The sequence below is a fragment of the Podarcis gaigeae genome (genome assembly GCF_964106915.1).
Source record: "Podarcis gaigeae genome assembly, chromosome: 16".
NCBI lineage: Eukaryota > Metazoa > Chordata > Lepidosauria > Squamata > Lacertidae > Podarcis > Podarcis gaigeae.
This window is the reverse complement of record NC_139693.1, coordinates 773,518-799,455: the sequence shown is the minus strand read 5'-3', so window position 1 is coordinate 799,455 and position 25,938 is coordinate 773,518. Positions and strand designations below refer to the sequence as shown.

At 50.9% G+C, this 25,938-nt stretch overlaps 1 protein-coding gene across 6 annotated transcripts in view; it reads left to right on the top strand.

Annotated features, from left to right (window-relative positions):
- The window catches only part of ARHGEF11 (Rho guanine nucleotide exchange factor 11), a 63,971-nt gene extending 38,286 nt beyond the window's left edge, over nucleotides 1-25,685 (top strand). For 3 of the 6 annotated variants that reach the window (XM_083715482.1, XM_083715486.1, XM_083715484.1), the window contains 24 exons: nucleotides 911-934; nucleotides 2,703-2,844; nucleotides 2,958-3,054; nucleotides 3,262-3,291; nucleotides 4,531-4,657; nucleotides 4,743-4,922; nucleotides 6,437-6,484; nucleotides 7,249-7,436; nucleotides 8,246-8,392; nucleotides 8,756-8,835; nucleotides 8,952-9,077; nucleotides 9,864-9,981; nucleotides 11,176-11,354; nucleotides 11,449-11,524; nucleotides 13,687-13,854; nucleotides 13,969-14,056; nucleotides 14,892-14,999; nucleotides 15,787-15,866; nucleotides 16,748-16,990; nucleotides 18,649-19,035; nucleotides 20,408-20,482; nucleotides 22,492-22,787; nucleotides 23,793-23,985; nucleotides 24,145-25,685. In XM_083715482.1, coding sequence (XP_083571608.1) covers nucleotides 911-934; nucleotides 2,703-2,844; nucleotides 2,958-3,054; nucleotides 3,262-3,291; nucleotides 4,531-4,657; nucleotides 4,743-4,922; nucleotides 6,437-6,484; nucleotides 7,249-7,436; nucleotides 8,246-8,392; nucleotides 8,756-8,835; nucleotides 8,952-9,077; nucleotides 9,864-9,981; nucleotides 11,176-11,354; nucleotides 11,449-11,524; nucleotides 13,687-13,854; nucleotides 13,969-14,056; nucleotides 14,892-14,999; nucleotides 15,787-15,866; nucleotides 16,748-16,990; nucleotides 18,649-19,035; nucleotides 20,408-20,482; nucleotides 22,492-22,787; nucleotides 23,793-23,985; nucleotides 24,145-24,191 — 3,247 coding nt within the window. In that variant the 3' untranslated portion in view covers nucleotides 24,192-25,685. The remainder of the gene's footprint in view (nucleotides 1-910; nucleotides 935-2,702; nucleotides 2,845-2,957; nucleotides 3,055-3,261; nucleotides 3,292-4,530; nucleotides 4,658-4,742; nucleotides 4,923-6,436; nucleotides 6,485-7,248; nucleotides 7,437-8,245; nucleotides 8,393-8,755; nucleotides 8,836-8,951; nucleotides 9,078-9,863; nucleotides 9,982-11,175; nucleotides 11,355-11,448; nucleotides 11,525-13,686; nucleotides 13,855-13,968; nucleotides 14,057-14,891; nucleotides 15,000-15,786; nucleotides 15,867-16,747; nucleotides 16,991-18,648; nucleotides 19,036-20,407; nucleotides 20,483-22,491; nucleotides 22,788-23,792; nucleotides 23,986-24,144) is intronic. The other 3 variants (XM_083715483.1, XM_083715485.1, XM_083715487.1) reach the window with 3 other exon arrangements.
- Nucleotides 25,686-25,938: the final 253 nt, after the last annotated feature.

Sequence of the window (25,938 nt, the reverse complement as noted above, 5' to 3'; positions counted from 1 at the left end):
GACTTTGACGGCCGGCTTCTGCTTTTCTTTAAAGACCCGTTTTTATTGAGTTAATGCCAATAAAGCAGGAGGGAATCATGAAGGGTGATTGAAAGTTGTGGCTCTGAGCCAGGCCGGGTTGTTTTGCGGCTGGTGTATTGGGAGTGCCGAGAGAGAGAGAGAGAGAGAGAGAGAGAGAGAGAGAGAGAGAGAGGAGAGAGAGAGATAGCTGTTCGCGGAGGAGTGATCCGGCCCTGGTCAGTGGCCGAGGCCTTCCTCTGACTGGAGAACACAAAGGGGCACAAGGAGTGACCCCTGTAATCTGGTCCGGTCTGGAGTCACTGGTGGGTTTTCTAGAGGGGCCTGCTCCAGTTTGGGACAGCAGTAGTGGCTGGGCATAGGATGTGCTGCCACCACAGTCCCATCCTGCCTGGAGGATTGCGCATCTGGTGTTCTGCCAGGCTTGAGGCTCCGTGTAACTAGAGGGACAGGGTGAGGGTGGGGCTGGGCCCCCAGGAACGGGGGGCAGAGATATTCCCCCAGGGAGACTTGCCAGCAGAGGGTTATGTGCCTGTGTGTGGGTCTCAAGGTGGGAGCGATAGGGCAGTCCTGGGGGGTAAAAAAACATGCCTGCCAATGGCATGTGGAGTGGTTGACCCTGTGGCTTGCTGCTGATGTGCCCAATCCCTTGCAAGCATGGCCCAGTGGTCAGGGATGATGGTGGGAGTCCCAGCAACGTCCAGAAGGCACCAGTGTTCAGGGAGGAAGGCGGGTTTTCAGTATAGACCAAATGGGCAAGAGAGGGTCTCCTGCCTGGACCCCCTGTGAGGCGTCTCTTGGAAGCGACTGGGCTGCAAGCAGAGGAGGAGAGGCTGTAGGAAGTGAAGATGCATCTTAACCTCCTCCTCCTTCCTTTGTCTCCTTCCTCCAGATCCAAATACGAAGAGGACAGGAGGTGAGTGTCTCCCTCGAACCTCAGCCCCCCAGGACTACTAGGTCAGGCTGCTCAGAAGGTGGGGAGAATTCCAAGGGTCCCCTTGAGAGGCTGCCAGTGACCTGCTTTTTCCTGCTCTCTTGACGTTTCATATGGCTTATTGCTTTATTTCTGGGTTCTTATCTTACGTCTGTATCGTGTCAGCTGCCTTGAGGCTTTCTTTGGCTGAAAAGCAGCCAGGAGACACAAAGTTTAGTTAAGAGGGTTTGTTCCGCATTTTAGGTTTCTGGGTACCCACAGATCAGTTAGGAACAGAGCCTCTCTTGGAGTGCCTGCCGAAGTTCATTCCGTTTATTCTTCAGGCATCCCTTCCGTTACATAGGAAGCTGCCTGCTGCTGAGTCAGGCCATTGGGCCTGCATTGTCCACACTAACTGGCAGCGACTCCACAGAGATGCGGCCAGTGGGGACTGAACCTGGGACTTTGCTTCTGCAAAGCAGGTATTCTGCCACGGAGCTGCTATGGCTCTGTTTCTTGCTGGTGAAGTGTTCGTACATAAATTTCCTCCTGTTGTGCCCTTCCAGAAGGCATTTGGTGTCCTTATGGGGCAACCCTGGAAGGAGCTGCAGTTGCGCACACACACTTTATCACACACACTTTTCAAAACATTGGCCCGATTTAATATTTGCAGCCTCTATTCCAACGGCAACCGTTGAGCTCAAAGCAGCTCAACGATAACCACAATAGCATTCAAAAAACAAACACTGCAACCGTTACGATATCAGACACAGTAGCATATAAATAAAGCAAATATCAAGAGCAAATCGAGAGCCAGTGTGGTGCAGTGGTTAAGAGCGGTGGACTCGTAATCTGGGGAACCGGGTTCACGTCTCCGCTCCTCCACCTGCAGCTGCTGGGTGACCTTGGGCCAGTCACACTTCTCTGAAGTCTCTCAGCCCCACTCACCTCACAGAAGGGAAAGGAGATTGTGAGCCGCTTTGAGACTCCTGAAGGGGAGTGAAAGGCGGGATATCAAGTCCAAACTACTACTACTCCTCCTCTTCTTCTTCTTCTTCTTCTTATCGATCAAAACAATTGATACTGTCATAGCATTTCAGAATATCAGAAAGGGCTTCTGAGCCGCAGCCCTGTGCCATCCTCTCTCTGGAAAGAGCTTTTCTCTTCTGTGGGAGGGCAGAACCAGCCAGGACCAGGGACAGCTCTGATGCAGCGAAGGTGACTGAGAGGCAGAGGCCGGCCAAGACCCCCTTGCTTAAAAGCTGTCACACTCTTGACATTAGGGGTCTTGCACCATTTAGTGCCCACTAGTTTGAGTTCAGGACGCGGGTGGTGCTGTGGGTTAAACCACAGAGCCTAGGACTTGCCGATCAGAAGGTTGGCGGTTCGAATCCCCATGACGGGGTGAGCTCCCATTGCTCGGTCCCTGGTCCTGCCAACCTAGCAGTTCGAAAGCATGTCAAAGTGCAAGTAGATAAATAGGTACCGCTCCGGCGGGAAGGTAAACGGTGTTTCCATGCGCTGCTCTGGTTTGCCAGAAGCGGCTTAGTCATGCTGGCCACATGACCTGGAAGCTGTACACCGGCTCCCTCGGCCAATAAAGCGAGATGAGCGCCGCAACCCCAGAGTCGTCCACGACTGGACCTAATGGTCAGGGGTCCCTTTACCTTTAGTTTGAGTTCTCTCTGCTTTTCTCCCTCCCACTGGCCAGCAGCCTCTTCCCCCTGCCCTCCCCTTGTGGGGCTCAGTTGACCCCTCTCCCTCCCCGCAGCGCCCCCATGAGCTTTGCCTTGAACACCTACATGGGCCATGTGGGGATCCGTCCGCGAGAGGCACGCCCCGTCAGCGTGGTGGAAAAGTCCCAGGCTCAGGAGAAAGACAAGTGGCTGCCATTCTTCCCCAAGGCCAAGAAGGTGAGCTGGTGGTCAGGCTGGCGGGAGGGAGAGAAGGGTGTGTGTGTGTCCTGTGCCTCTCCTAATACACACTCTGTGTGTGTCTGCGGTCTCTCTCTCTCCTGGGTCAACAGAGCAGCAGCACCAAGAAGGATAAGGACGCCATGGAGGACAAGAAGCGGAACCCCATCCTCAAGTACATTGGGAAGCCCAAAAGCTCCTCCCAGAGCAGTGAGTTCCAGGGGCAGATGAGGGCAGGGGGGGATGGTGCTGAGCACCCCCCCTCCTGCAGTGTGTTCTGGGGGGGGGGGGGATTCAGCCGGGCTTCCTCCTTCCTTCCTTCCTCCTCTCCTCGCTTCTCCTCCTTTTTCTGTCTTTTTCATCGGTGCAATTTTGACGTTGATTTTGACATTCCATTCTTTTTGTTTTTCTTTTCAGCATTTCATGTCCCCTTGTCCCCTGTTGAAGGTAAAAACAAAAGGAACACACCCTCCCCTTGCTGGTTTTTCTCCCTGACCCCCCTCCCAGCTCACCCCCCTTACCCACCCCACCCCTGCTGCTGCTTAAAAAAATAAAAAATGGCAAGGAGGTATCTTTTTCCAGAAAAGGCCTTGGAAATTGTTGTTGTCACTGGTTCTGTGAGGATGGGTTGGATTTAATCGCTCAGGGTCTCCCCCCGCCCTCTTTCCGCCACGCTTCTGTTTCCTTGCCTAACTTCTGCGCCCAGGACAGCGCACTTTGGCTTAGTGTCGCTGCGTCCCCTCCTCTGCCATGCAATCATGAGGAACATGGCCTTGGCGCTGCCCTCAGCGGGGTGGGAGATTGCCTGGGGAAAGGTGTGCAACCCCCCCCCCCCTTGCGTTCACCGTGGGGAGACTGCGCCGCCGTCTCTCTCAGACGCACCAGAGTGGAACTGAAGGCCACCCCTTTCCCCTTCCCCTCCCATCTCCTTCAGAGCTGGTCATTCAGGTTGTGTCCCCTTGATGTCGTTCTGCTTACAGGAGTGGCCCTTCTTCCCCTTTGATTTCTTGCCAACGGGTGTCTGGGGGGCCCTGGAACGGGGCTGGGACTGAGGCTGTGGGGTTCCTCCTTTGTGGGAGTCCCTTGCGGAAATCCATAGTCACTCCTAGGTTCCTCCGTAAGCCGAGCCTCTTTAAGTGGGGAGTGGATTTCAGGATGGCGACCAGGTGAAGGGCAGAGTGGAGACAGGGCCCTCTCATCCCCCCGGCAGCTGTGTAGGAGTGTGTCTGTGTAATTAAGGAGTTCCAGGCTTTTATCCAGGCAAGGCCTGCTGAGAGTGGACCAGTTGAAATGAGTGAACCCAAGTACTTCATGTCCATTAGTTGCAGTGGGTCTACTCTGAGGAGAACTGGCATAGGATACAATCCCCCCCCCCAAAGTGCCACACTTCAGTTCCCTCTACACCAGCGGTTCTCAACCTGTGGGTCCCCAGATGTTGTTGGACTACAACTCCCATCATCCCTGAGCTCTGGCCTTGCTAGCTAGGGGTGGTGGGAGTTGTAGTTCAACAACATCTGGGGACCCGCAGGTTGAGAAAGGCTGCTCTACACAGTCATCTGCCTTGGACCTTCTTCCGGGCCAGACCCTGGTGTCTGCCCCCTCACCGCCCCCCCCCCCAGTTAAATCTGTAGCTATGTGGGGACTGGGGGCTTCTAACGGCTCGACTTTCCCTCCCGCTCTGACCAGTTAAACCCGGGAACGTGAGGAACATCATCCAGCACTTTGAGAACAACCAGCATTACGACTCGCAGGATCCTGGCCTGCAGCGCCTCTCCACCGGCAGCTTCCCTGAGGACCTTCTGGAGTCGGACAGGTAGGAGGACGCCCAGGACTCCCAGCAAGGGGGGTGGGCGCAGGTGGGCTCCAAGTCCTCATCTGTCCTCCTTCCTCTCCCTCAGTTCCAGGTCGGAGGTCAAACTCGGCCGGTCGGAGAGCCTGAAGGGCCGGGAGGAGCTGAAGAGGTTGCGCAAAGCAGAGAATGTGCCTCGCTCCCGCAGCGACGTGGACATGGATGCTGCGGCTGAGGCCACCCGCCTCCACCAGTCGGCCTCTTCTTCTGCGTCCAGCCTCTCCGCCAGGTGAAAAGGGGGGAGCTCCTTAAGGTCTAGCGCCACCTTCTGTACTTATAGTGTTCCAGCACCTTTCAAAAGGTGAACGCTTTCTAGATAAATTCTCTTGTTTGCTGGGCATCTCTTGAGAAGCGGCTTAGCATTGTTCCATCTTTGAGGCTGCTGTTCTGCGCCATGTTGGGCACAGAAGTGTTAAGAACATAAGAACAGCCTGCTGTATCAGGCCAAAGTGGACCCATCCAGTCCAGCCTCCTGTTCTCATAGTGGCCAAGCAGATACCCAAAAGTGCAACACCTGAGTGCAAGAAGAACTCTCGCCTCCTGAGGTTTCCAGTGGGGATTCAGGAGCATCGCTGCCTCTGACTGTGGAGGCAGAACAGAGCCGTCCTGGCTAGGAGCCATTGATACAACAAAACACCACCACCACAAACTGACTTACAAGTATAAAACCAAATTTACTAGAATAGAGATGGACTTGTAAGCATTCAAACAACAAACATACGAAGGTGCCATGTGCAAGACAAAGCCTGGAGATACTGTAAACGTGGAGTGGATAAATGTGCAACTCTTATCTCCCAACATTAACATTCAACGTTAACAGAACGTTCGCATCCAAGATGACACAATTTAAGCAGCCTCTTTTATATTGTTTGTAAACCGCTTCAGGGTTTTATTTACAGGTAGACACGATGCAGTTTTTGCTAAATAAATAAAGTAAATAAATAACTGTAATCAGGCAGCTTTCTGCTCCTCATTTGCTTTATTTTGCAAAAATTGCATCCTGCCCAACTTCAAACAAAGCTGCTAAGTGGTTTACAAAGAGTATAAAATGCACGTTTAAGATGGCCCGTAAAAAAGAACCAGCGTTAGAAACAAGTTTACAAAAAGCAAATTTAATGAAATAAGAAGTTAAAAGTGTGCATACTAAGCTGAAACGACAGATTAAAATACCTTTCAACTTCTACATGTCTTGGTAGGCTTTGCCCAAACCAAATATTTTAGTAGGCTCCTCCCAAAATACAGCGAAGGTGCCCCCCTAATCTCAATGGGCAGGGAGTTCCAGAGGGTAGGAGGTGCCAGGCTGAGGTACCAGTTCCTTAAAGGTGCAGAATGGGCCACTTCTGCAGATAAAAATGATCAAGTGGGCCTATATGGGGAAAGGTATGCAGCATTTGTCTTCACGGTGCCCCTTTCTCCCCCTCCCCTCCTTGCCTTTCTTCCTTTGAGGATCCCTCTCTTTGTTTGCAAAGGAAAGGGGTCACTCTCTCCCTCATTCTGTTTGGGACTCCAACTCCCATCAGCCCAGCCACCGTGGCTGTGCCCTCATGAGTCCTTGTGCCATTTGACCCTGCTGGCTGGGGCTGATGGGAGCTGGAGTTCAAAACCCCCGGAGGGCACCTGGTTGGGGAAGTCTGCGCTCAGTGTCTTCAGTGTTTGCTGGATGCGTCCCTTCCTGCAGCCGCAAGGGAGTTAAACACAGAGCTTGTGGTGCTCACCATTTATAATCTTTTTTTGTGCCTCCAGGTCTCTGGAAAACCCCACCCCGCCGTACACCCCCAAAATGGGGCGCAGGTGAGCTACCCTTGCAGCCAGAGCCAGGGGAAAAGGGCATTCTTCCATGGGGTAGGCAGAATGTGTTGTCTAGGTGTTTTCCTCTTCGTCTTCTTATTCTTGGTGGCCCAAAGGAGCAGGGGGAACGAGGCCATGACTGTCTTGTGCTTAGTCATGGGGGTCCTGTGTATTTCTGGGTGGGGTCCTCCCTTCCATCGCTGGACCGTGGCAGAGACCCCCGGAGCAGAAATTGAACTGGAGGCTCATTTTGTTGAGTCTCTCCCTCTGTCTCGCAGTTGGGGCGTCCTGCAACGTGAAAGAGACTTCTGGGTCCGGCTGGCTCATAAAGGGGCTATAAAGACCTTGTGTTGGGAGAGATGCTGCCTCTGGTGGGCTGCAAGGAAGGAACTAGGGTGGGGGTCACTGAGTTTTTTAGGCCTGTGAGCCCATTGGCACCTCGCTCGCTCCTTCCCTGGAACAGAACACCCAGTCGCAGGAGACGAGAGAAAATGAGCACATGCGCAAACATCGCTTTCCCAGAGGCTCTGGATACAGTTCAGATCCAGCAGAATTAACCTGGACCTTGAAAAGCACACAGAGCTAAAAGATGATGTGGGAAGGAGCATCGCAAGGCTATCGTTTGCATCAGCAGGCGAACTCTGAAGCTCTTACGCGCCATTAGTTCCAGAAAGGCCCAGTTTTTGAGGCTGCAGGACCTTTCTCAGAGACCCTCTTTTGACATCCCTTCTTGTCTCTCTCCAACCCCCCCCCCCCCCCCGGCGCAGAAGCATCGAGTCCCCAAACTTGGGCTTCAGCACCGACTCCTTCTTGCCCCACCTGCTGGAGGACGACCTCTTCCAGCTCTCGGACCTGGAGCTGGAGCTGGACTCACAAAACTGGCAGCACACCGTGGGCCGTGAAGTCGTGTCTTCCCTGACGCAGCGGGAGATCGACCGCCAGGAAGTCATCAATGGTGAGGAGGGTCTCCCTGCCGTCGCCATCAGAAAGACGGGGGTGGGGGTGGGGGGCGTGCCTGGTGAGCGCTAACATTCTGACAATGTGGGCCAAGAAGCACCACACTTGGCTGCCTTGTGTGGTGCTGCTATGTCTTCGAGGAAGAAGAGGTATCCCTAGATAGGGCCTGTAAGACAGAGCTATTCTGCCTGGCTTTCAATTCGAACTCAGCCTGATCTTTTATTCCCCTTCCTTCCCTTTTCATGAAGATTCCCCGCTCTGGGATCCCACAGCTACTTCTCCCCTGGTCTCCTCGCTGGCCCAAATAGGACTAATTTAGCCAGCTAGCCCTGGTGACCATCTAATGTTTATGGGATGGATTTTCCCCCTAAATTGAATTTTGAATTTATTGTTATTCACATTTTATACTGTTTTTTTGTATCATCAATTAAGTGTTTTAAATTTGTTGTTAGCCGCCCTGAGCCCGGTTTTCTGAACCGGGAAGGGCGGGGTATAAATAAAAAATCATTATTATTATATGGATGAGGGGTGGGGGTGCTGCCCTGGTAACCACAGCCATCAGCTCTCTACTGGCGTCTGGGCTGGGGAAGAGCCACATGGCTCAGTGGCAAAGGATTCCAGGTTTGATCCCAGGGAACAGGGTCTGCCTGAGACCCTGGAGAGCCAGCAGAGAGTGGAACCATCAAGGGTCTGACTAAACAACGCAGCTCTATCACTTCATTGATGGCACAGTTTTGTTCAGGAGGAGGGCAGGTTTACGTCGCAACCCAAATCTTTAAGAACAAGTCAAAACTTCTCTTTCTGCAGAGCTGTTTGTGACAGAGGGCTCTCACTTGCGGATCCTGCGTGTCCTGGACGTTCTCTTCTACCAGCGCATGAGAAAAGAGAGCCTTCTTACCCGGGAGGAGCTGGCCCTCCTCTTCCCCAACCTCCCAGAGGTCTTGGAGATCCACAGTAAGGCTGCTTCTCCTGCTCCCGTGGAGCCCCTTTGGACCAGCCCCCCCCCCCCATTCTGTGGTTTCTACAGCAGCCAGAGTGGGTTTCCCCTCCACAAGCCCCTTGCTCAGGAGGAGAACTGGAGCAAAGCTGAAGAGCTGCCAAATCTCACAGGGCGGAGGGGGGGCAGGGAAATCCTGAGGGTGGTCTTGATCCCATTTGTCATGTTGGCTGGACCCTAAATGGCTGGCTCTCCCCTCTGCTGAGAGCCTTTCACTGAAAATAAAGAGTGCCTGTGTGGAGTTTAAAAAACTAGACCCGTACTCCATCCCCTTCTGTTCCCTTTTCTCCTTTCCTCACCCTCCTTCCCTTCTCCTCCAGATTCTCTTTCGGAATCGATGAAGAGGCTGCGAGAGGAAGGGCCGATCGTCAAGGAGATTGGGGACCTCATGCTTTCGCGGGTGAGGATCCCAGACCGCGTGGGCTGCCTTGGGGTCGCTAGGTGATCTCCTGACCCGCCTGAGGTTAACCCAGGAGTGTTTTCTCCCCCCCCCCCGTCCTCTTTGTGTCCCCCCAGTTTGATGGGGCTGCACGCGAGGAGTTCCAGCAGATGGCTGCCCGCTTCTGCGCCTACCAGTCCATGGCGCTTGAGCTGATCAAAACCAAGCAGCGGAAGGAGGCTCGCTTCCAGCTCTTCATGCAGGTAGCCTCGTCATGGGGCAGGAGGCTGCACATGGAGAGGGAGGAAGGAGATGGGGGAGGAAGGGACTTTTCGTTTCTTTTCTCAATTTTTTTTTATTTCAAAACCAAAAAAATTTACAAGCATCAAATTCAAAATCCATATTCATTTTCTAACATAAGCCTATGACATAGATTACCTAAATTAAAATATATGTAATTGCTCTAGGCTTCCCTTTGCTATATGTAAATACAACACAATTAACGAATTATATTATAAATGATATTAAAGGTTCCCATATACCCCCCCCCCCGCTCCCCTTCAGTCATGTGTGATCTCAATATTTCACTTCTTCCGCCTTGTTATAATTTAATAATTATTCAGTTGAGTCTACAGATAGGTAGCCGTGTTGGTCTGCCATAGTCAAAACAAAAAAAAAAAATTCCTTCCAGTAGCACCTTAAAGACCAACTAAGTCAGTTCTTGGTATGAGCTTTCGTGTGCATGCACACTTCTTCAGTTGAGTCTGTTACTATTTTCTTGCTTAGGTTTCACACATTGTCTATCAATGTTTCAATTCCGGAACCATATTTTCCCATGTCTTCCTTCACTCCATCCCACTCTCTAATTATTCGCTGATTTCAGTGGCCTCTAATATTTGCCATCAGTTTTGCCATTTCTGCAAACTCACAGTGATGGGATTTTCAGGGGGAGGAAGGGACGTTTCAGCGGCCAGAGAAACACAGGCCTCTCTCTCTCTCTCTCTCTCTCTCCCTCCCTCCCTCCCTCCCTCCCTCCCTGCCTTTCCCAGGAAGCCGAGAGCAACCCACAGTGTCGCCGCCTCCAGCTCAAGGACCTCATCATCTCAGAGATGCAGCGGCTGACGAAGTACCCGTTGCTGCTGGAGAACATCATCAAGCACACTGATGGTATCTCTCTCTTCGTATTTGGGTGTCTGTTTGTTTTTTGTGTCTCTTCCTATTCAAATGTTACACATTGCAATCTCCTCTTAAGCACATTCAACTCGCAGGTTGAAATTGCACAAATTAAATCCAGTCAAGGCTTGGTTTTCTTGGGGTTACCCAGCAGGGAAATAACTCTTCAGCTCTGTGTCTTGCTTGCTGGGCAAGGCCCACTTGCCCTGTGGCCTCGGGGAGTGCTGGGGATTCTTGCTGCCTCACCCATGAGCAGCTCCAAGGATTAGGGCCTACACGACCGTTGTGTATACATGGAACTATTGGATCCACCCCCCCATGTAAGATGCGATTGTACTGTATTTTTAACTTGTGTCAGCTTTCTGATGTTGTGAGTCAGCATACACAGAGATTACGGTGGTGTGTGTGTGTGCGCGCACTGTGCATTAGCGCCCTGTGGTGCTGTGTCTGTAGAGCGTGGGTGCTATTCAGAAGCCAATTTTCACATTAACCAATAAGGATTATTTTGCATCATGTATCAGAGCTGCTGCTGACCTGTTTTTCAGAGGTCGTTTTGTTTTTAAATGCAGCATTGTTTTTAGATTGTACAGTGGTACCTCTGGATGCGAACGGGATCCGTTCCGGAGCCCCGTTCGCATCCTGAAGCAAACACAACCTACACGCGTGGGTCGCGATTCACTGCTTCCACACATGCGCATGACATCATTTTGAGTGTCTGCACATGCGCGAGCAGAGAAACCCGGAAGTAACATGCTCCATTATTTCTGGGTTGCCGCGGAGCTGGGTTGCCGAAAATATTCATCCCGAAGCTACTTCAACCCGAGGTATGACTGTAGTGGAAGTCACTTTGGGACCACCCTGTGTGTTTTAAACAAAGCCTCCCAGGTTTTCCATAAACAGAAACAAACTTTGCCAGTGGCCGGCCAGCCCATCTAAGAGTGGTGGACTCGTAATCTGGTGAACCAGGTTCGCTTCCCTGTTCCTCCACCTGCAGCTGCTGGGTGGTCACACTTCTCTGAAGTCTCTCAGCCCCACTCACCTCACAGAGTGTTTGTTGTGGGGGAGGAAGGGGAAGGAGAATGTGAGCCGCTTGGAGACTCCTTGGGGTAGTGAGAAAGCAGGATATCCCTGATATTTGATATCGGGGATATCAAATCCAAACTCTTCTTCTGCACCTTCGTTGCTTAGGGGAGACCTTGGAGCACAAGAAGCTTTGCCAGGCCCGGGACCAGTGCCGAGAGATCCTCCGGTATGTGAATGAGGCGGTGAAGCGGACAGAAAACCAGCAGCGCCTGGAGGTTTATCAGAAACGCCTAGATGCCACTTCGCTGGAGCGGACCAGCAACCCGCTGGCTGCGGAATTCAAGGTACAATTCCCCCTTTGCCCTGCATCTGAGTCACTGGCTTTTTCCTGCTCGTCTCCTTCTCAAAACACTGCCTTTTTCTGCCCCTCCTGTCCAGAACCTCGACCTCCGAAGTCGTCGCATGATCCACGAGGGCCCTCTGAGTTGGCGCATCAGCAAGGATAAGACTGTGGGTATGTAGCTGGCAGAAACGACAGCTCCTCTCAGCGTTTGTGCGTGTTCTCACACAAACGTGGCACGGCCTCTCAGAGTGAAGGCCTGTGTGCGCTTCCTCTGCAGTTGACTTTTCTAATTTATATCCCACTTTCCGATTATAACTGTAATCAAAAGTGTGGAGGGGTTGTAGGAAGATTGCCTGAGCTGAAAAGCCCTGGCAAGCCATTGCTGCCAGCCCGAGTAGACAAAACTGAACTAGATGGACTGAGCGAAGGGGTCAAGAGACAGCTTCCGAAAAGATTAACAGAACCAAACAATTGTGGAACATGGTCCCTGAAACAAGCAGCGCTTTAGCTGTTGAAAGATCAAAACTGCCAGTGTGTTGTTATTCATTCATTCATTCATTCATTCATTCAATCAATCAATCAATCAATCAAATCATTTATTTATTTAATAAAATGTATAAGCTTCTTGGTTGTAGAAAGCTCAAAGTGGTTTACCAAAAGACTAAAACAATAGAAGTCTTTTTAAGAAATTTAAACCATTGATAAACTAAAAACACACAATAGTATTTAAAGTTCCAGGACAACAGGCCACAGATTCAAAGGCTCTCCCAGATCAGCAGCCTTCGGAAGGCTCCATGGCAGAACACCTGCTTGGAATGCAGAAGGCCCCACGTTTAATCCACACTGGCAGCATCTCCAGGGAGGGCTGGGGAATGACTCCCTGCCTGAGGCCCTGGAGAGCCATTGCTGCCCACCCGAGCTAGAGAGACCCCCCCTTGTTCCTATGTCTAGACAGGCCTTAAGTCAGACTTACATCAAAGAAAAGTGCAGTGGTTCCCCGCAAGACGAAGGCCTCGCAAAACGAAAAACGCACAAGACGAAAGGGTTTTTCGGTTTTTGCGTCGCTTCGCTAGACAAATTTCCCTATGGGCTTGCTTTGCAAGACGAAACGTCTTGCGAGTTCTTGTGAGTTTTTTTCCTTTTTCTTAAAGCCGCTAAGCCGCTAATAGCCGTGCTTCGCAAGACGAAAAACCGCAAGACGAAGAGACTCACGGAACGGATTAATTTCGTCTTGTGAGGCACCACTGTACATGCACATGTAGCAGGGAGGGAGTAGTGCGACTCATGCAACATGTTGGAGATTAATATACAGAACAATAATTATACATACTTTATCGACCTTCGAGAAAAATACAACACGTTAAACCAAGCCACAAAGACTTGCAAACTTCCCAGCCTAAAATGAACTTAGAATATCTGGTTTCAATAGATTTTTCAAATGCTTAACTCAGTCTTTTAGATAAGTTCATGAAGATACCAACAAAAGGTAAGTTCGGTGATATTCACAATACCAAGAGATGCTAGTAGAATTGTAGATAGATAGGGAAGCAGTGGATCATATAATACGTTAAAATTTCATATAATGTAGAACTTGCGGAAAAACAAAAGCCCTGTAAACAGCAATGAACCAGATTAGCAATACTCAAAACAATAGGCAAGGTGGTATTCTCGCCCACCCACTTATGAGCAGATCAACAAAACAGGCCTTTTTGTGGCAGCTTCCTGTCTGCACAGTGCTCTCCCCAGAGAGACTTGCCTGGCACCATCATTGCATGTTTTTAGGCGCCTCTTTACCCAGGCCTTTGGCCATTATATAATCTGTGGGCTGTTAAACCTGTGGGGGGACTTTTATTATGATTATTTTATTAATATGCTTTCTATTTTACGCTTTTTATTATGTATTTATTATTATGCTCTGTAAAACGTGTTCTTAATGTTGTACTTAATGTTAAGGTACGCGGAGGGCGCTGTGGGTTAAACCACAGAGCCTAGGACTTGCCGATCAGAAGGTCGGCGGTTCGAATCCCCGCAACAGGGTGAGCTCCCGTTGCTCGGTCCCTGCTCCTGCCAACCTAGCAGTTCAAAAGCACGTCAAAGTGCAAGTAGATAAATAGATACCGCTCCGGCGGGAAGGTAAACGGCGTTTCCGTGTGCTGCTCTTGTTCCCCAGAAGCAGCTTAGTCCTGCTGGCCACATGACCCAGAAGCGAGATGAGCGCCACAACCCCAGAGTTGGCCACGACTGGACCTAACAGGGGTTCCTTTAACTTTAATCTTGTACACCGCCCTGGGATCTTTTGATAAAGGGCGATAAATCCTCCCCCTCTCTCTTAGATCTGCACGTCTTGCTCCTTGAAGACCTCCTGGTACTTCTGCAAAAACAGGACGAGAAGTTGGTTCTCAAGTGTCACAGCAAAATGGCGCTGGGCTCCTCAGACACCAAACAAACGTTCAGCCCCGTCCTCAAACTGAACGCGGTCCTCATCCGCTCCGTGGCAACAGGTAGGAAGGGAGGCTGTAAAACCATGTTTCCTCATTCAGAGGTGGGAAGCTACGCAGGCCGTGGCCCCCTGGTAGGTCACCCTTTCCTCCAGGTTGTCTCTCTCCTCCCTACAGATAAGCGAGCGCTCTTCATCATCTGCACTTCTGAATTGGGACCCCAGATCTACGAACTGGTCGCTTCGAGCTCTTCAGAAAAGAACACGTAATATTTTTATCTGTTATTCTCCCACCTGCCCCCGTCTCTTTTGGGTGGGAAGGAGCAGGGAGATTAAAATGCAAACTGGCCTGTGGGCAGCAGGATGAGTCAGGGAGAGTCAGGGAGCCCAGGGTGGCAAACAGACAATTTAAAAACAAAAACCAAAGCGTTCCAGAACAGTTAACACACAGTCTCCAGCCCCCACCCCCAATAAGTTTTAATTGAGTTTTGGTAAATAATGTAACAAAACTAGATTCCCCTTGACGGTAACAAAACACCCCCTCCCTCAAAACAACCACAGTTAAAAGCGGTTAAAAGTAGTTTCAGTTAAAACATGCATGTCTGTCTGTTATCTTAGAGTAGCATTGGAATTAGAGTAGCATTGGAATAAAATTGGAATATATATATATATATATATATTGCTTGATTATAAAAAAGAAAAGAACGGCCACCAAAACCCCCCAAAGGATAATACAAATTACAAAAAATTAAATTAACGTCTTACAAAACAACTTCTGTTATGACTTCCAGTCACCCCATCGAGAGTCCCAGGTTTCTTTTGAGTAGCGCACTTTTCATTATCACTCCAAATTTTTGCTTTAATAAGGTTTTCTATGTTCACAGAGGGGTCATTCTAAGCCAGCCAGAGAAGTCTTTTAAGATTCTTTCTGTAAATGTCCCACCCTCTAGTAAACGTTGGTTCTGTATTAAAAGATGCTGATGAAATAAATGTGGGTTCTCCCTGCCTTTCAGGATGGCAAATCAAAGGCACTCTGTTCTCTCTGGGGGCTTTTAGAGAGTCTTTCTTTTTCTCCCCTCTCCCCCCCCCCTTCCTCGGCAGGTGGATGGAACTATTGGACGAGGCGGTGAAGAGCGCCACCCGGAACGCCCCCCTGCCTGCCAAGCGGCATTCCCAGGAGCTCCCCCTGCACCCAGCGGCTCCTTCCAGGTAAGGGGGGGGGACCCCCACCCCCAGCTCCTCAAGGCAGGAGACCTTTTGCAGGGAACTGCAAAGGGAGGCTGAGGTTAGATGAACTTAGTGTGTGCTTTCTTTCTTAAAAAAAAGTCTGCAAATCCGGCTTTGCAGGAGCTTTATTAAATGACCAAATAAGCCCTTCAATCGTACCTCTTAACACCCACATCTTCTTCTTCCCCACCTCAGAGAAACATACCTGCCCTAGGAGTTCCAGCCGGTAGGGTGTCAAGAGCTGTTTTCTCACTCCAGCTTTTCTGGGCAAACTTTGGGGATAATGAAATGGGGGTTCTGCAGATGGGCTATTCCTCCCCCACCCCCTGTTGCTGCGTTTATGTATATCTTGGAGATCCCAGGCCACAGGGAGGCTAGACTGGCCTCAACTAGAGCCAGGGCTTTTTTGGCTGTGGCCCCGATCTGGTGGAACGCTCTGTCCCAAGAGACTAGGACCATGCAGGACTTGACATCTTTCCGCAGGGCCTGCAGGACAGAGCTGTTCCACCAGGCTTTTGGCCAAGGCACAGTCTGACCCCCTCCTTTGGCAATCCTCACAGAACTCTGGCCCAATGGTTGTCATTAATTTGATTCTGAATTGATTTTAGGATGTATTTTAATTGATTGATTGTGATTTTATGTAAACTCTGCTATTTTTATTGTTCTTAGCCACTCTGAGCCCAGCTTTGGCTGGGGAGGGTGGAATATTATTATTATTATTATTATTATTATTATTATTATTATTAGTATCTTTGTCCTTCCTCTTCAGCCTAGTACTCCAGGATGCTGACATCTCCCCCAACCTGGCCCCAAGCACCTCTGCGTCCACCCAGGAGGAGGACATTTCAGGTGAGTGGCTGGCGGTTGCCCTGGGGTGGAGGTGGTGACGGGGGGGGGGGCAGTCTCAGCAGCCAAGGTCCAGCAAGGCATTCTGGGAGTATCCTGCTGCTTCCTATGGAAGATATGGGGGGGGGGGGGAGGAGAGGGAAAATCTTCTCTGTTGGTTGCCAGGACCTCCTTCTCACACACAAACGGGCTTCTTTGTCTTTGGGGCATGGATGGGGGGGTCTGTTTCAGGGCTCCAAAAGTTCCTTTCTCTCTCCCATTTCCCCCTGCTCTTCCCCCCAGCAGATGTTGTAAACAAAATCAGCCCTCATTCCCTTATGGGGTGTCCAAGAGCCCGTATAGAGTCCTTACGTGGGTTCCCTATTGGTAGGTGAAAATAACAGAGGCCAACCAGAGAATATTGAGAAGCAAAGCAGCTCATAAGCTTGATCTTTATTGATCTGTTGCAACAGGGTGCTCCCCTCACACGCAGGAGAAGGAGGGACCCAGAACAATGGTGTGTAAACCCGTATATAGACATTTTAAATTGCCTGCCTTGGAGTCCAAGACCACCCCCCAGATACATCATACCTACATCACAGAAAAAGCGGTCTACAACAGATATTTGAATGTTGTTGTTTTTCCTGTCTGCCAGGTTATCTTATAATGCCTTATCTGATTGCCTTTCCTGCTAGTCTGCCCATTCCTTTGAAATGGTGATTTCCCAATTCCTGCCCTCCCTCCTTGCAGAGAAAACATTTGGTCCGTTTGGGAGTCAAAATGGTTTCAGGGCGGTCTTCCTGCGCTGCTTCAGACATGTGGTCCACACATCTATGTATGTGCTTGGTTGGTACATTTATGAACATTTATTATATGTATAAGACCTTAATTTTTTTATTACACAGACGATACCCCAACGGACACCTTGGCTGAGGAGAGACCCCTGGCACTGGTGGAAGAGCCAGAGGCTGGAGGCAGCGAGGAAAAGGAGCAGGATGAGGAAGGCCTGTGTCCTGCTTTGTCGCCGTTCCCCACTGGGGAGATGGAGCTTCCTCCTGAGGAGACCCTGGAGGGGCCTGATGAACAGTCGCAGCCGCTTCCGGAGGCTGCCTTTCCCGGGTTCCTGGCAGAGTCAGCATTGCAGGACGGTGAGAGCCAGATTGCTTCTTTTCCTTTATGTGTCTTATCTTTGCACTGGGAGTACGGGGTGGGAGAGAGGCTCAGGGTGGACAGCCTTTGGCCCGATTTCATCCTGTGCCATTGTTGTAAACAAAATCTCTGCCCTTTTCCCTTATGGGGTATCCAAGAGCCCATATAGAGTCCTTACGTAGGTTCCTATTGATAGGAGAAAATGACAGAGGCCAGCCAGAGAACATTGAGAAGCAAAGCAGCTAGGAAGCCTGATCTTTATTGATCTGTTGCAACAGGGTGCTCCCCTCACACGCAGGAGGAGGAGGAGGACCCAGAACCCAGGTCTGTCCGCCCTTATATAGACATTTTAAATTCCCTGCCCTGGAGCTCAAGATCACCCCTCCATACATCACACCTACATCACAGAAAGGGCGGTCTACAGCAGACATCTGAGTGCTTTGCTTAGCTCTTGTCTGGCAGGTTACCTGTTGAATGGTCACTGATAGGATTGCCTGGGGAGCCTGGCCAGTCTTTTGGAATGATAAATACTTAGTTCCTGAGACAGGTCACAGGCTCACTCCCTAGTCAAACACAGACATACCCTTCAGACAGGATTTGTGAGGGAAAAGACAGTGGGCAGGCTTTTCCATTTTCCTTTGACTTTGTAGAGAAAACATTTGGTCAGTTTGGGACAGTTTGGGAATCAAAAATGGTTCCAAGTCGGTCTTCCTGTGCTGATCTATGTGCTTAGTTGGTACACTTATGAACATTTAACATATATCTAAGACCTCAAAACTCCTATCACACCATACACCTGGATTTTCCTGGACATACCTGGATTTCAAAGGTGGAATTGACGTCCGGGAGGGATTTGTGAAAGGCAGTGCTTCATCCTGGATCTTAGACACGTTTTTGTAAATAAAAAAGATCAACAGTTTTTTTTGGGGGGGGTCCTGGGTTTTATGCCACCACCCCCCCTTGAGTATCATTGTGACTATCCTTCTCCTGGGCCATCCTCCTTTCCCTCAGCCCTGAAAGGGTCCCTGAACTCAGAGGGAACTCAAAGCAAAACTTTGCGGGAAAATGGGATGGTTATAGAAGATACGTTCAAAAATACAAGAATAGTTTTGACTCCGTGCTAGCATTCCAGTGACAAAGGAACTAAAAGGAGGTGGACAACAATTAAGGATTTATTATGTTTTCTGAATGTATTGGAAAATTTATACAGAAAGGTTTTTTGTTTTGTGTACATTCAGTTGTAAGATAAAACATATGCGAAGGGACTTGACAGGAAGTCAGAATTGAAGAAAAGATTTTGTAAGATAAAAGGGGGAACATATTTATTTTCATTATTATTATTATTATTGTGTGTGTGTTGTATGGAATGTTTGGGAGGAAATAAGATGGTAAATAACAAATAACAAACAAAATATTGATGTATGTAATTTTTATTTCTCAATTATATTTTGTGGTAGTATGGTTGTAATTTTTTTTTGTAACATCAAATCATTCAATAAAAATTATTTTAAAAAGAAAGAAAGAAAGAAAGAAAGAAAGGGTCCTTGAAGATGGTGGCGGAAGACGAAGGCCCCCTCCCTGGTCCAAGGAGAGGCCGGCTTCAGCCCACCTGTGGGATTTAAACGACAGCCTCCCTCCCTTCTCTTTCCCCTTGCAGTCGAGACCCTGCGCCATCTCCTCCTGCGCAGCTTCCTCCCCTGCCGGGACGCTGACCCCGAGGAGGACCTGACCCCCACCCCTTCGGTGGTCGGGGCCGGCCAGCCTTGGGACTCTGCGCTGGCCAGCCAGGACTCGGGCAGCCAGGAGGAGCCGTCTGTGGAGAGCAGCGCAGCCGTGGAGCTGCCCGAATCTTCAGCAGCGGATCCAGAGGGGGGCAGGGCTGGGCCGGAGGCCGGAGGCTCCCAGAGCACCGAGGAAGGGGAAGGGACAGAGCCTCATGGAGACGAGAGGACGACAGAGCCCTCCTCCGGCCAAGGGGCTGATGCAGAAAGTGACCGACAGGACAGCGGCAGCAGCGGCAGCAGCTACAAAGTGGTGCGGAAAGGTACGTCTGTGACTCCTGCCCCGGGGTGTGCGTGTGTGCCTGGCAAAGGGAGGGGTGGGGGGTGTCTTCCCTGAGTTTCCCCTGCCTGGGGTAGAGCTGATGCAGGTTGTTAGCAGAGAAAAGTGAGGGCTCCCTTGGACGAAAAAACAAGGACACCAGCCAGGAATCCCAGAGCAAAACAGCAGCCAGGAGGCTTGGTCTTGATTGAAGACTGTCGCATGACAGGACTCCCACCTGCCACCAGGTGGAACAAGATGGAAGCCCCCAACAAAAGAGAACCCAAACTTTTATTGGCTGCTAATCCCCATGTTACACCCCCCCCCAAACCACATCACTAATACATCATGGTTACGTCATGAAAGGGGAGGTCTGGTGGCCGGAATCTGAGCATCCTGGACCCTGCCCCATGGTTCCCCTTGCCCTCCACCAAACACCCATCAAGTGAACAAAAGAGATCTTTACATTTCCCTGTTTCCCAGCCAAGTTCATCCCACCCTTTTGGCCTCATCTGGGTTTGTTATTTCTGGAATGGCTACCTGTCTGGCACTCAGGTATCAGGAGGCCAGGGATTATCGCTCAGGCAGAGGGGCTGCTGAGCAGCTGAGCTCCCATGTCCATAGGAATTTCTGAAGTTTTCCCAGTGAGCCAATACATAGGAACATTTATCAGTGAATTCTTACATTTGGTATCGTGCAGCAAAGGCCTTTTAAACAGATAGGAAGAAACTGTGATGAAGTGTTTTGTGGGGACAAATCACAAAAGTGATGGTGCTGATTTTGGTAGTGGGCTGCATGTGCAGGATATTTGCTGGAGGGGCAACCCCTCCCCAACCTATACATAAATTCCTGCAACGAGGTCCAGGATGAATATTTGTGACTGAAGAACAGGGCCAAGCATGGCACTGAACTGCCAGCCTGTCCCTTGCGCCATCTCCTGGCTTGTTAGGATTGCTTGGAGGATGGAGGCCATCTCGGTCAGCCAGGGAGCTCCTGGGCACTGTACGAGTGCAGATGAGGGGAAATCCATCTGCCAGGAGCCTCAGAGGCTGCAGACTAACCAACCTCCCTGCTCTGGAACCTGCAAGCGTGCAGGAAGATGCCGCAAGAGGGTGATGGGGCCGGGATCGTGGGGCCTGCGGATCGTGGCCTCCTTTCTCCTCTCCTTCCTGGGTGCAGCTGGCTCTTGCTCAGACCTCTCTTAGCTTTAGCCTGCATGCGCTTGACTCCACTTATTCCCATGCCCTCCCATCTGGGCACTTCCTCTTGGGTGTTCTCTGTCGGGTGATGGGCACTTCTTGTGATCCAAGGTTTTGATCACGCTTCTCTCCTCCCTCCCCCCTCTCCCCCCCCCCCCGGTGTCTCCTCTTGCGCAGCAGAGGTGGAGGGAACTAACGATGCTTTGCCTTTGACAGACGGCAGCCAGGCTGGTGGCGCGGCTCATGCGGATGGTAAAGAAATCCTTTCTACCCCTGCCTGGTGATGGGAAGGGCTTGGGGAGATGGAGGCGAGTCCTGGGGGCAGTGCGTGTGTCTCGGGGGTGGCTGCAATGTGTAGGGAGGCCCTGCTCACCCCCTGTGGGAACACAGTCTGGCCGGACAAGTGCGCTCTCCTTCTCTCTCTCTCTCTCTCTCTCTCTCTCTCTCTCTCTCTCAACACCTGGCTGCAAATGAATTATTATTATTATTATTATTATTATTATTATTATTATTATTAAGAACAACAACAACAACAATAATAATTTATTATTTGTACCCCATCCATCTGGCTGGGTTTCCCCAGCCATTCTGGGCGGCTTCCAGCAGAAATTAAAAATACATCAACATGTCACACATTTAAAAGTTCCCTGAACAGGGCTGCTTTCAGATGTCTTCTAAATTTCAGGTAGTTGTTTTTCTCTTTGACATCTGATGGGAGGGCGTTCCACAGGGAGGGCACCACCACCAAGAAGGCCCTCTGCCTGGTTCCCTGTAAACTCACTTCTTGCAGGGAGGGAACTGCCAGAAGGCCCTCGGATCTGGACCTCAGTGTCTGGGCAGAACGATGGGGGTGGAGACGCTCCTTCAGGGATACTCCCAACTGACGCCCATCATTCAACATTCATACCACCAGCCAATCCTCACTTGCCGCCAGCACTCCAAACTCCCCCCCCCCCATGAATCCCTGCCTGACAGGATCCCCAACACTTTCTTTGTACTACCAGTATTGAAGTGGCGCCTTTGTTCCTTCGGTATTTGTGTGTCACAACTTTGCGTGTGCCAAAATAATAATAATAATAAATTTTATTTATGTCCCGCCCTCCCCAGCCGAAGCCGGGCTCAGGGCGGCTAACAACAATAAAAGCATCAGAACATCATAGCTATTTTCCGCTTCTTTTATATCCTTCCGAAGGCAGATCGCACTACGCCCCGCCAGCCCAATTCCACCCTCTGTCCTCCCCCCAGCCCCATTTCTGCAAGTGCAGCCTGCCCTCCCACCCCCTATCCCTCCAAGGTCAGACACAGGCCCTGTGGCTGGGCTGGTGTGTGTGGAAGGTCCTGCAACCTTCTTCCCGCTGGCCTTTGCCATGGGATGGGGGGGGAGTGATTCTTGGCCAAGGCACACCTGTGGGGTCCATCTAGTGCAGTGTTGCCTACACTGGCTGGCAGCAGCGGCTCCCCGGGGTTTCAGAACTGAGACAGCCTGCAACTCTTCCTGGAAATGTTGGCCAGGGACCTTCTGCACTCCAAGCAGGTCCTCTTCCAATCAGATTGTGGCAACTTCTTCTCTAAAACAAAGATTTCAGTCCAGAGGGGGTGATTTAAATAGGAAGCAGTCTTACACCGAGTCAGGTGTCGGATCACGTGAACCGCTGTGTTTCTCCAGGGGTTCAGGCAGGAAATCTTTCCTGGACTTACTCGGAGTTACAGGTGAAACTCAAAAAATTAGAATATTGTGGAAAAGTTCCTTTATTTCCGTAATTCAACTTAAAAGGCGAAACTAATAAATGAGATTGACTCATGACATGCAAAGCGAGATCTGCTTCTACTTCTCAGAGGTCCAGTCTTGCTGGATTTGCAATCCTTCTTTTGCTGATTTCCTTGAATATTCTAATTTTCTGAGATTGTTAATTTGGGGTTTTCGTAAGCTGTACGCCATGATCATTGCAATGATAACAAATCAGGGCTTGACAGATCTCGCTTTGCATGTCACGAGTCTATCTCCTATATAAGTTCCACCTTTGAAGTTGAATTGGTGAAAGAAAGGAACTTTTCCACGATACTCTAATTTTTCGAGTTTCACCTGTACTACCAGGGATGGAACCTGAGACCTTCTGCATGCAAAGCAGGTGTTCTCTGCCTGTCCTCCATGATGCCTCTTCCCCAGTGTGGGCACCCCCTCTCTTTTCTCCCCCCCCCCCACATCTGCTCTGCGCCTCCATTTCTCCAACTAATGCTCCCCTCCTTCTCCCTGCCCCAAGGAAACTACTTCTATGTGAGCCTGCCGACGGGTCCCGAGGAATGCCAGCTGGACGCCAGGAGCCCCAGTCCCGTGGAGCCAGCCCGTCCTTCCAGCCCACCAAAGAGCTCCCCTCCTGCCGCCAGGCCGCCCCACAGGTGGCACCGTGCCAAGGAGAGCCCAGCAGCAGGCTGGCTTGGTCACTTGGACGGCCCGCCGGCCGCCCCAGATCTCTCCCCCTCCAGCCAGGTGGTCCGGGACGTGGACGTCATCTTCCAGACGATAGAGCAACTTTCCCTGAAGCTCACCAGGCTAAAGGTGAGGGGTGGGGGGGTGGGGGTCAAGAAGGAAACCCTTGGTGCCCTATCACCAGCAGGAAAGCTTTCAGCCACCTGCATGTGACCTCTGTTGTGAGAGGCAGGGCAATGGGTTGAATTGGGCTGGGAGAATGAATGCTGTGCTCATTGGGACGGGGAGAGAATCAAAGCGGGCACAGAGGGTGGTCTCCAGCCTTGCTAGTCATGTCGCCCTTTGACTGAAAAAGAGCCCCCGCCCCAGCTGAGGACCTAATGGGGGGAAAGACGTGGAACACATAATCAAATAAGCTCAGTAGCCCTTCTTCTCAGGCATCCCTAATGGCCTCTTCTGTAGTGGTCAGATGGGATTACTATGAGGAATTGTAAAAAAGCATCAAGCCATTGTGTCAGTGATGAAAACATTGCGTTGACTGGGTTTGATTCATGGACAATAATTTCTGGTCAAATCCCACAAGCCTCTCCATCTCTGCCATTTGCTTTCTCTACGCCTGACAGGCACGTCTAAGCATTCTGAAACACAGGCCAGTTGCTTCCTCAGGCATCCTCAGTACATAAAGATAGTAGGTTACTTTGATGTAGTTTAATCTTTAGATAGATCTTAGGGCCAGGAAGAGAGTTCACAAGGAGATGGTAAATACTCTTTCCTTGCCATCCTTCCTCTCCTGTTTATGACCTCCGGGGTTTCCTAAAAGCGTCCCTCCTTTTATTCCTCTTTTATTTACTCTGGACTACTCTGCATGCTCAAGTAAGAAATAGTTTCTTTGTAGTTTTAACTTTGTCCTATGTAGGGTTTTTGAAATGCTCAGAGGAAACCTGATTGGTTCTTACGAACCCTTGTGTAAAAAGTTCTTTTGTGAATAAAACGACCTGGGCCAAGGAATTATTATACGCACTCCTCCCAGAGTCTTGCTGTTCAAGCCTTGTGTGTATTCTATTAATCAGAGTCCAATCCTTCCTTGTTTTGGGAACGCTACACCTTCCCCTCTCTCTGTTTGGGGTCTCGTAGGATGTTGAGAAGGCCCACCAGGAGCTGCTGCAATCCCTGAGTGGCGGCTCTACCACAGACAGCTCCACGCCGGTGGGCTGCGTGCCGCCGGATCTGAGCCAACCGCCGCCGGGCAGCCGCCGGGTCTCCAGAGCCAGCGATGAGGACCTTCTGCCCTCCCCACAATCTCCGGTGGAGGAAGCGTCTACGTTGGGTAAGAAGCCCCCTCTTTGCCCCCTCCTCTTTTGCTGCGGACACCTCTCTCCACCTGCAGGAGATTGGGGGCTCCCTGACCCCTCCCCACCTGAGGAGGAGATACTCCTGCTGGGCTTGGCGGCTATTCAAAGTGCCCCCCTTTCTCTCTCCCTTCCAGGCCAGATCTCCCTTTCTGAAGACAGCCCCCAGGAGGTGACCCTTTAGGAAGGGGCATTTTGCTACTGGACGGACTGAAGGCAGCAGGCGGACTCGCTCTCGGGCAGATCACCGCCCCCTCCTCTTCCCTGCCCACTTTGGGGGTCTCTGGGTTGAACTGAGGAGGGGGCGGGGGTCCTGTAGCAGCCAACGTGAGAAGCGGCAAGACCTGCGATGGAGCAGAAGGAAAACTGGAATCCCTGGGAAGCACATGCTGGATTAATCTGAACCCTGGAAAAAAAGAATATCTGTGGAGTTCTCCCCGTCAAGGGGCTTCCCAGGAGGGACAGCCAAGCTCCCGGAGGGTGTGTTTTTTTTGGAGGGGGGAGGGCTTAAGGTGGAGAGAGCCCCCGCTTCTCTCTCTCTCTCTCTGCCTGCATGTCTCTTCCATTTTGGGTAGGGGGTAGCTTCCATTTGCTCCCCCCCCAACCGCTGAATCAATCGCGTACATATGCACACCTGCGTATGCGCCCCACAGACTGGCTTTTCCAATGTACATGAAAGCTGGAAATATATTCTGTATAATTGCACTTTTTTCCATTTTGTTTATTTTTGTTTTTCTCTCCATGGTGAGGAAGACCCCCCCCCCGCCTCCCACCGGAGAGATTTCCCAGCTGCTTCCAGACCTTATTTGATATAAATATGTATGTATATGCATTGAGTTATTGTAAATATATGAGAAAGTTGTTGGTTTTTTAAAAAAAGATTTGCCTCCATACCCTGACGGATATCTAGAAGAAGATCGGAAAGGCCCACGACCCCCGTAGCCCAGGCTGGGGTGGTGGTGGGGGGCAGCAAAGACCACTGCAACTCTCAGGGCGTGACAGCGACAGCAGCAGCCCAAAGGGATCAGGCAGGCAATACCCGCCCCCCCGTGTCCCCCACCCCAAACCCTCTCAGGGCTGCCCTGCGCCCCACAAGCATCGCTGTCTTCCGCCCTGGCACTCACTTTGTGAGAGGTGGGCAAGGGGTGGGCAGTGGGGGCGCCCAGGCCGGCCTCCTGCCTTGCAAATAGAGTCCTCCTGCTGTTTTATTTGGGGAGGGGGCGCCTGCTGGTGCTACGACAATCTGCCCCCCTCCCCAGTTGTCTTTTCCTCCCGCGGCCGGTCTGACTTTGCCACGGTGCAGGCAGAATTTGGGCTGGAGCAGAGGGCAGGGGACCCCTCTTGGTTCACAGGCTTGCCAACCCCCGACCCTCCCCCCAGCCTGGCCGGGCCATACAGATTCCTGGGGGGGGGGGGCTCCCTGGCTCCAGCTGCAAGTCCCTCGCAACCCCCCCCCCCCCCGCTTGCTGTAACAGGTGGATGAGGCATAGAAGATTATATATAGATATATATATAGATATATATATATGTTTAAAAAAAAAAAGATGCCAGACTGTTTGCTGTTCAATCCGCTAAAAGCCAATTTTATTTTCTTCCTTCCGATGGTAAAGGTTTGTGGTTTTTGTTTTTTTGTTTTTTAAGAAAAGTGGGGGGGAAAGTAAAATATTATTTGACCTCCTGTCTGTGCGGATTCTTTCCTTTCACCAAAAAACGAAGCGGAGGAAACTGGAAGGGCTGAAAGGACAGAAACAGACCCCCCCCTCCCATCCGATGCCTTTGGCTCCAAGTGTGCAGTGGGGGGCGGCAGCAAGCGCTATAAGGCCCGTAAGAGAGAGGGGCTCTATAGGGGTTGTTCTGGTGGGGGTGGAGCGCCAGGGAGTGACCCCTGTTTTTTGGGGGGCTCTTTGGGTGGGCATCTGCTTGAGGGGAGG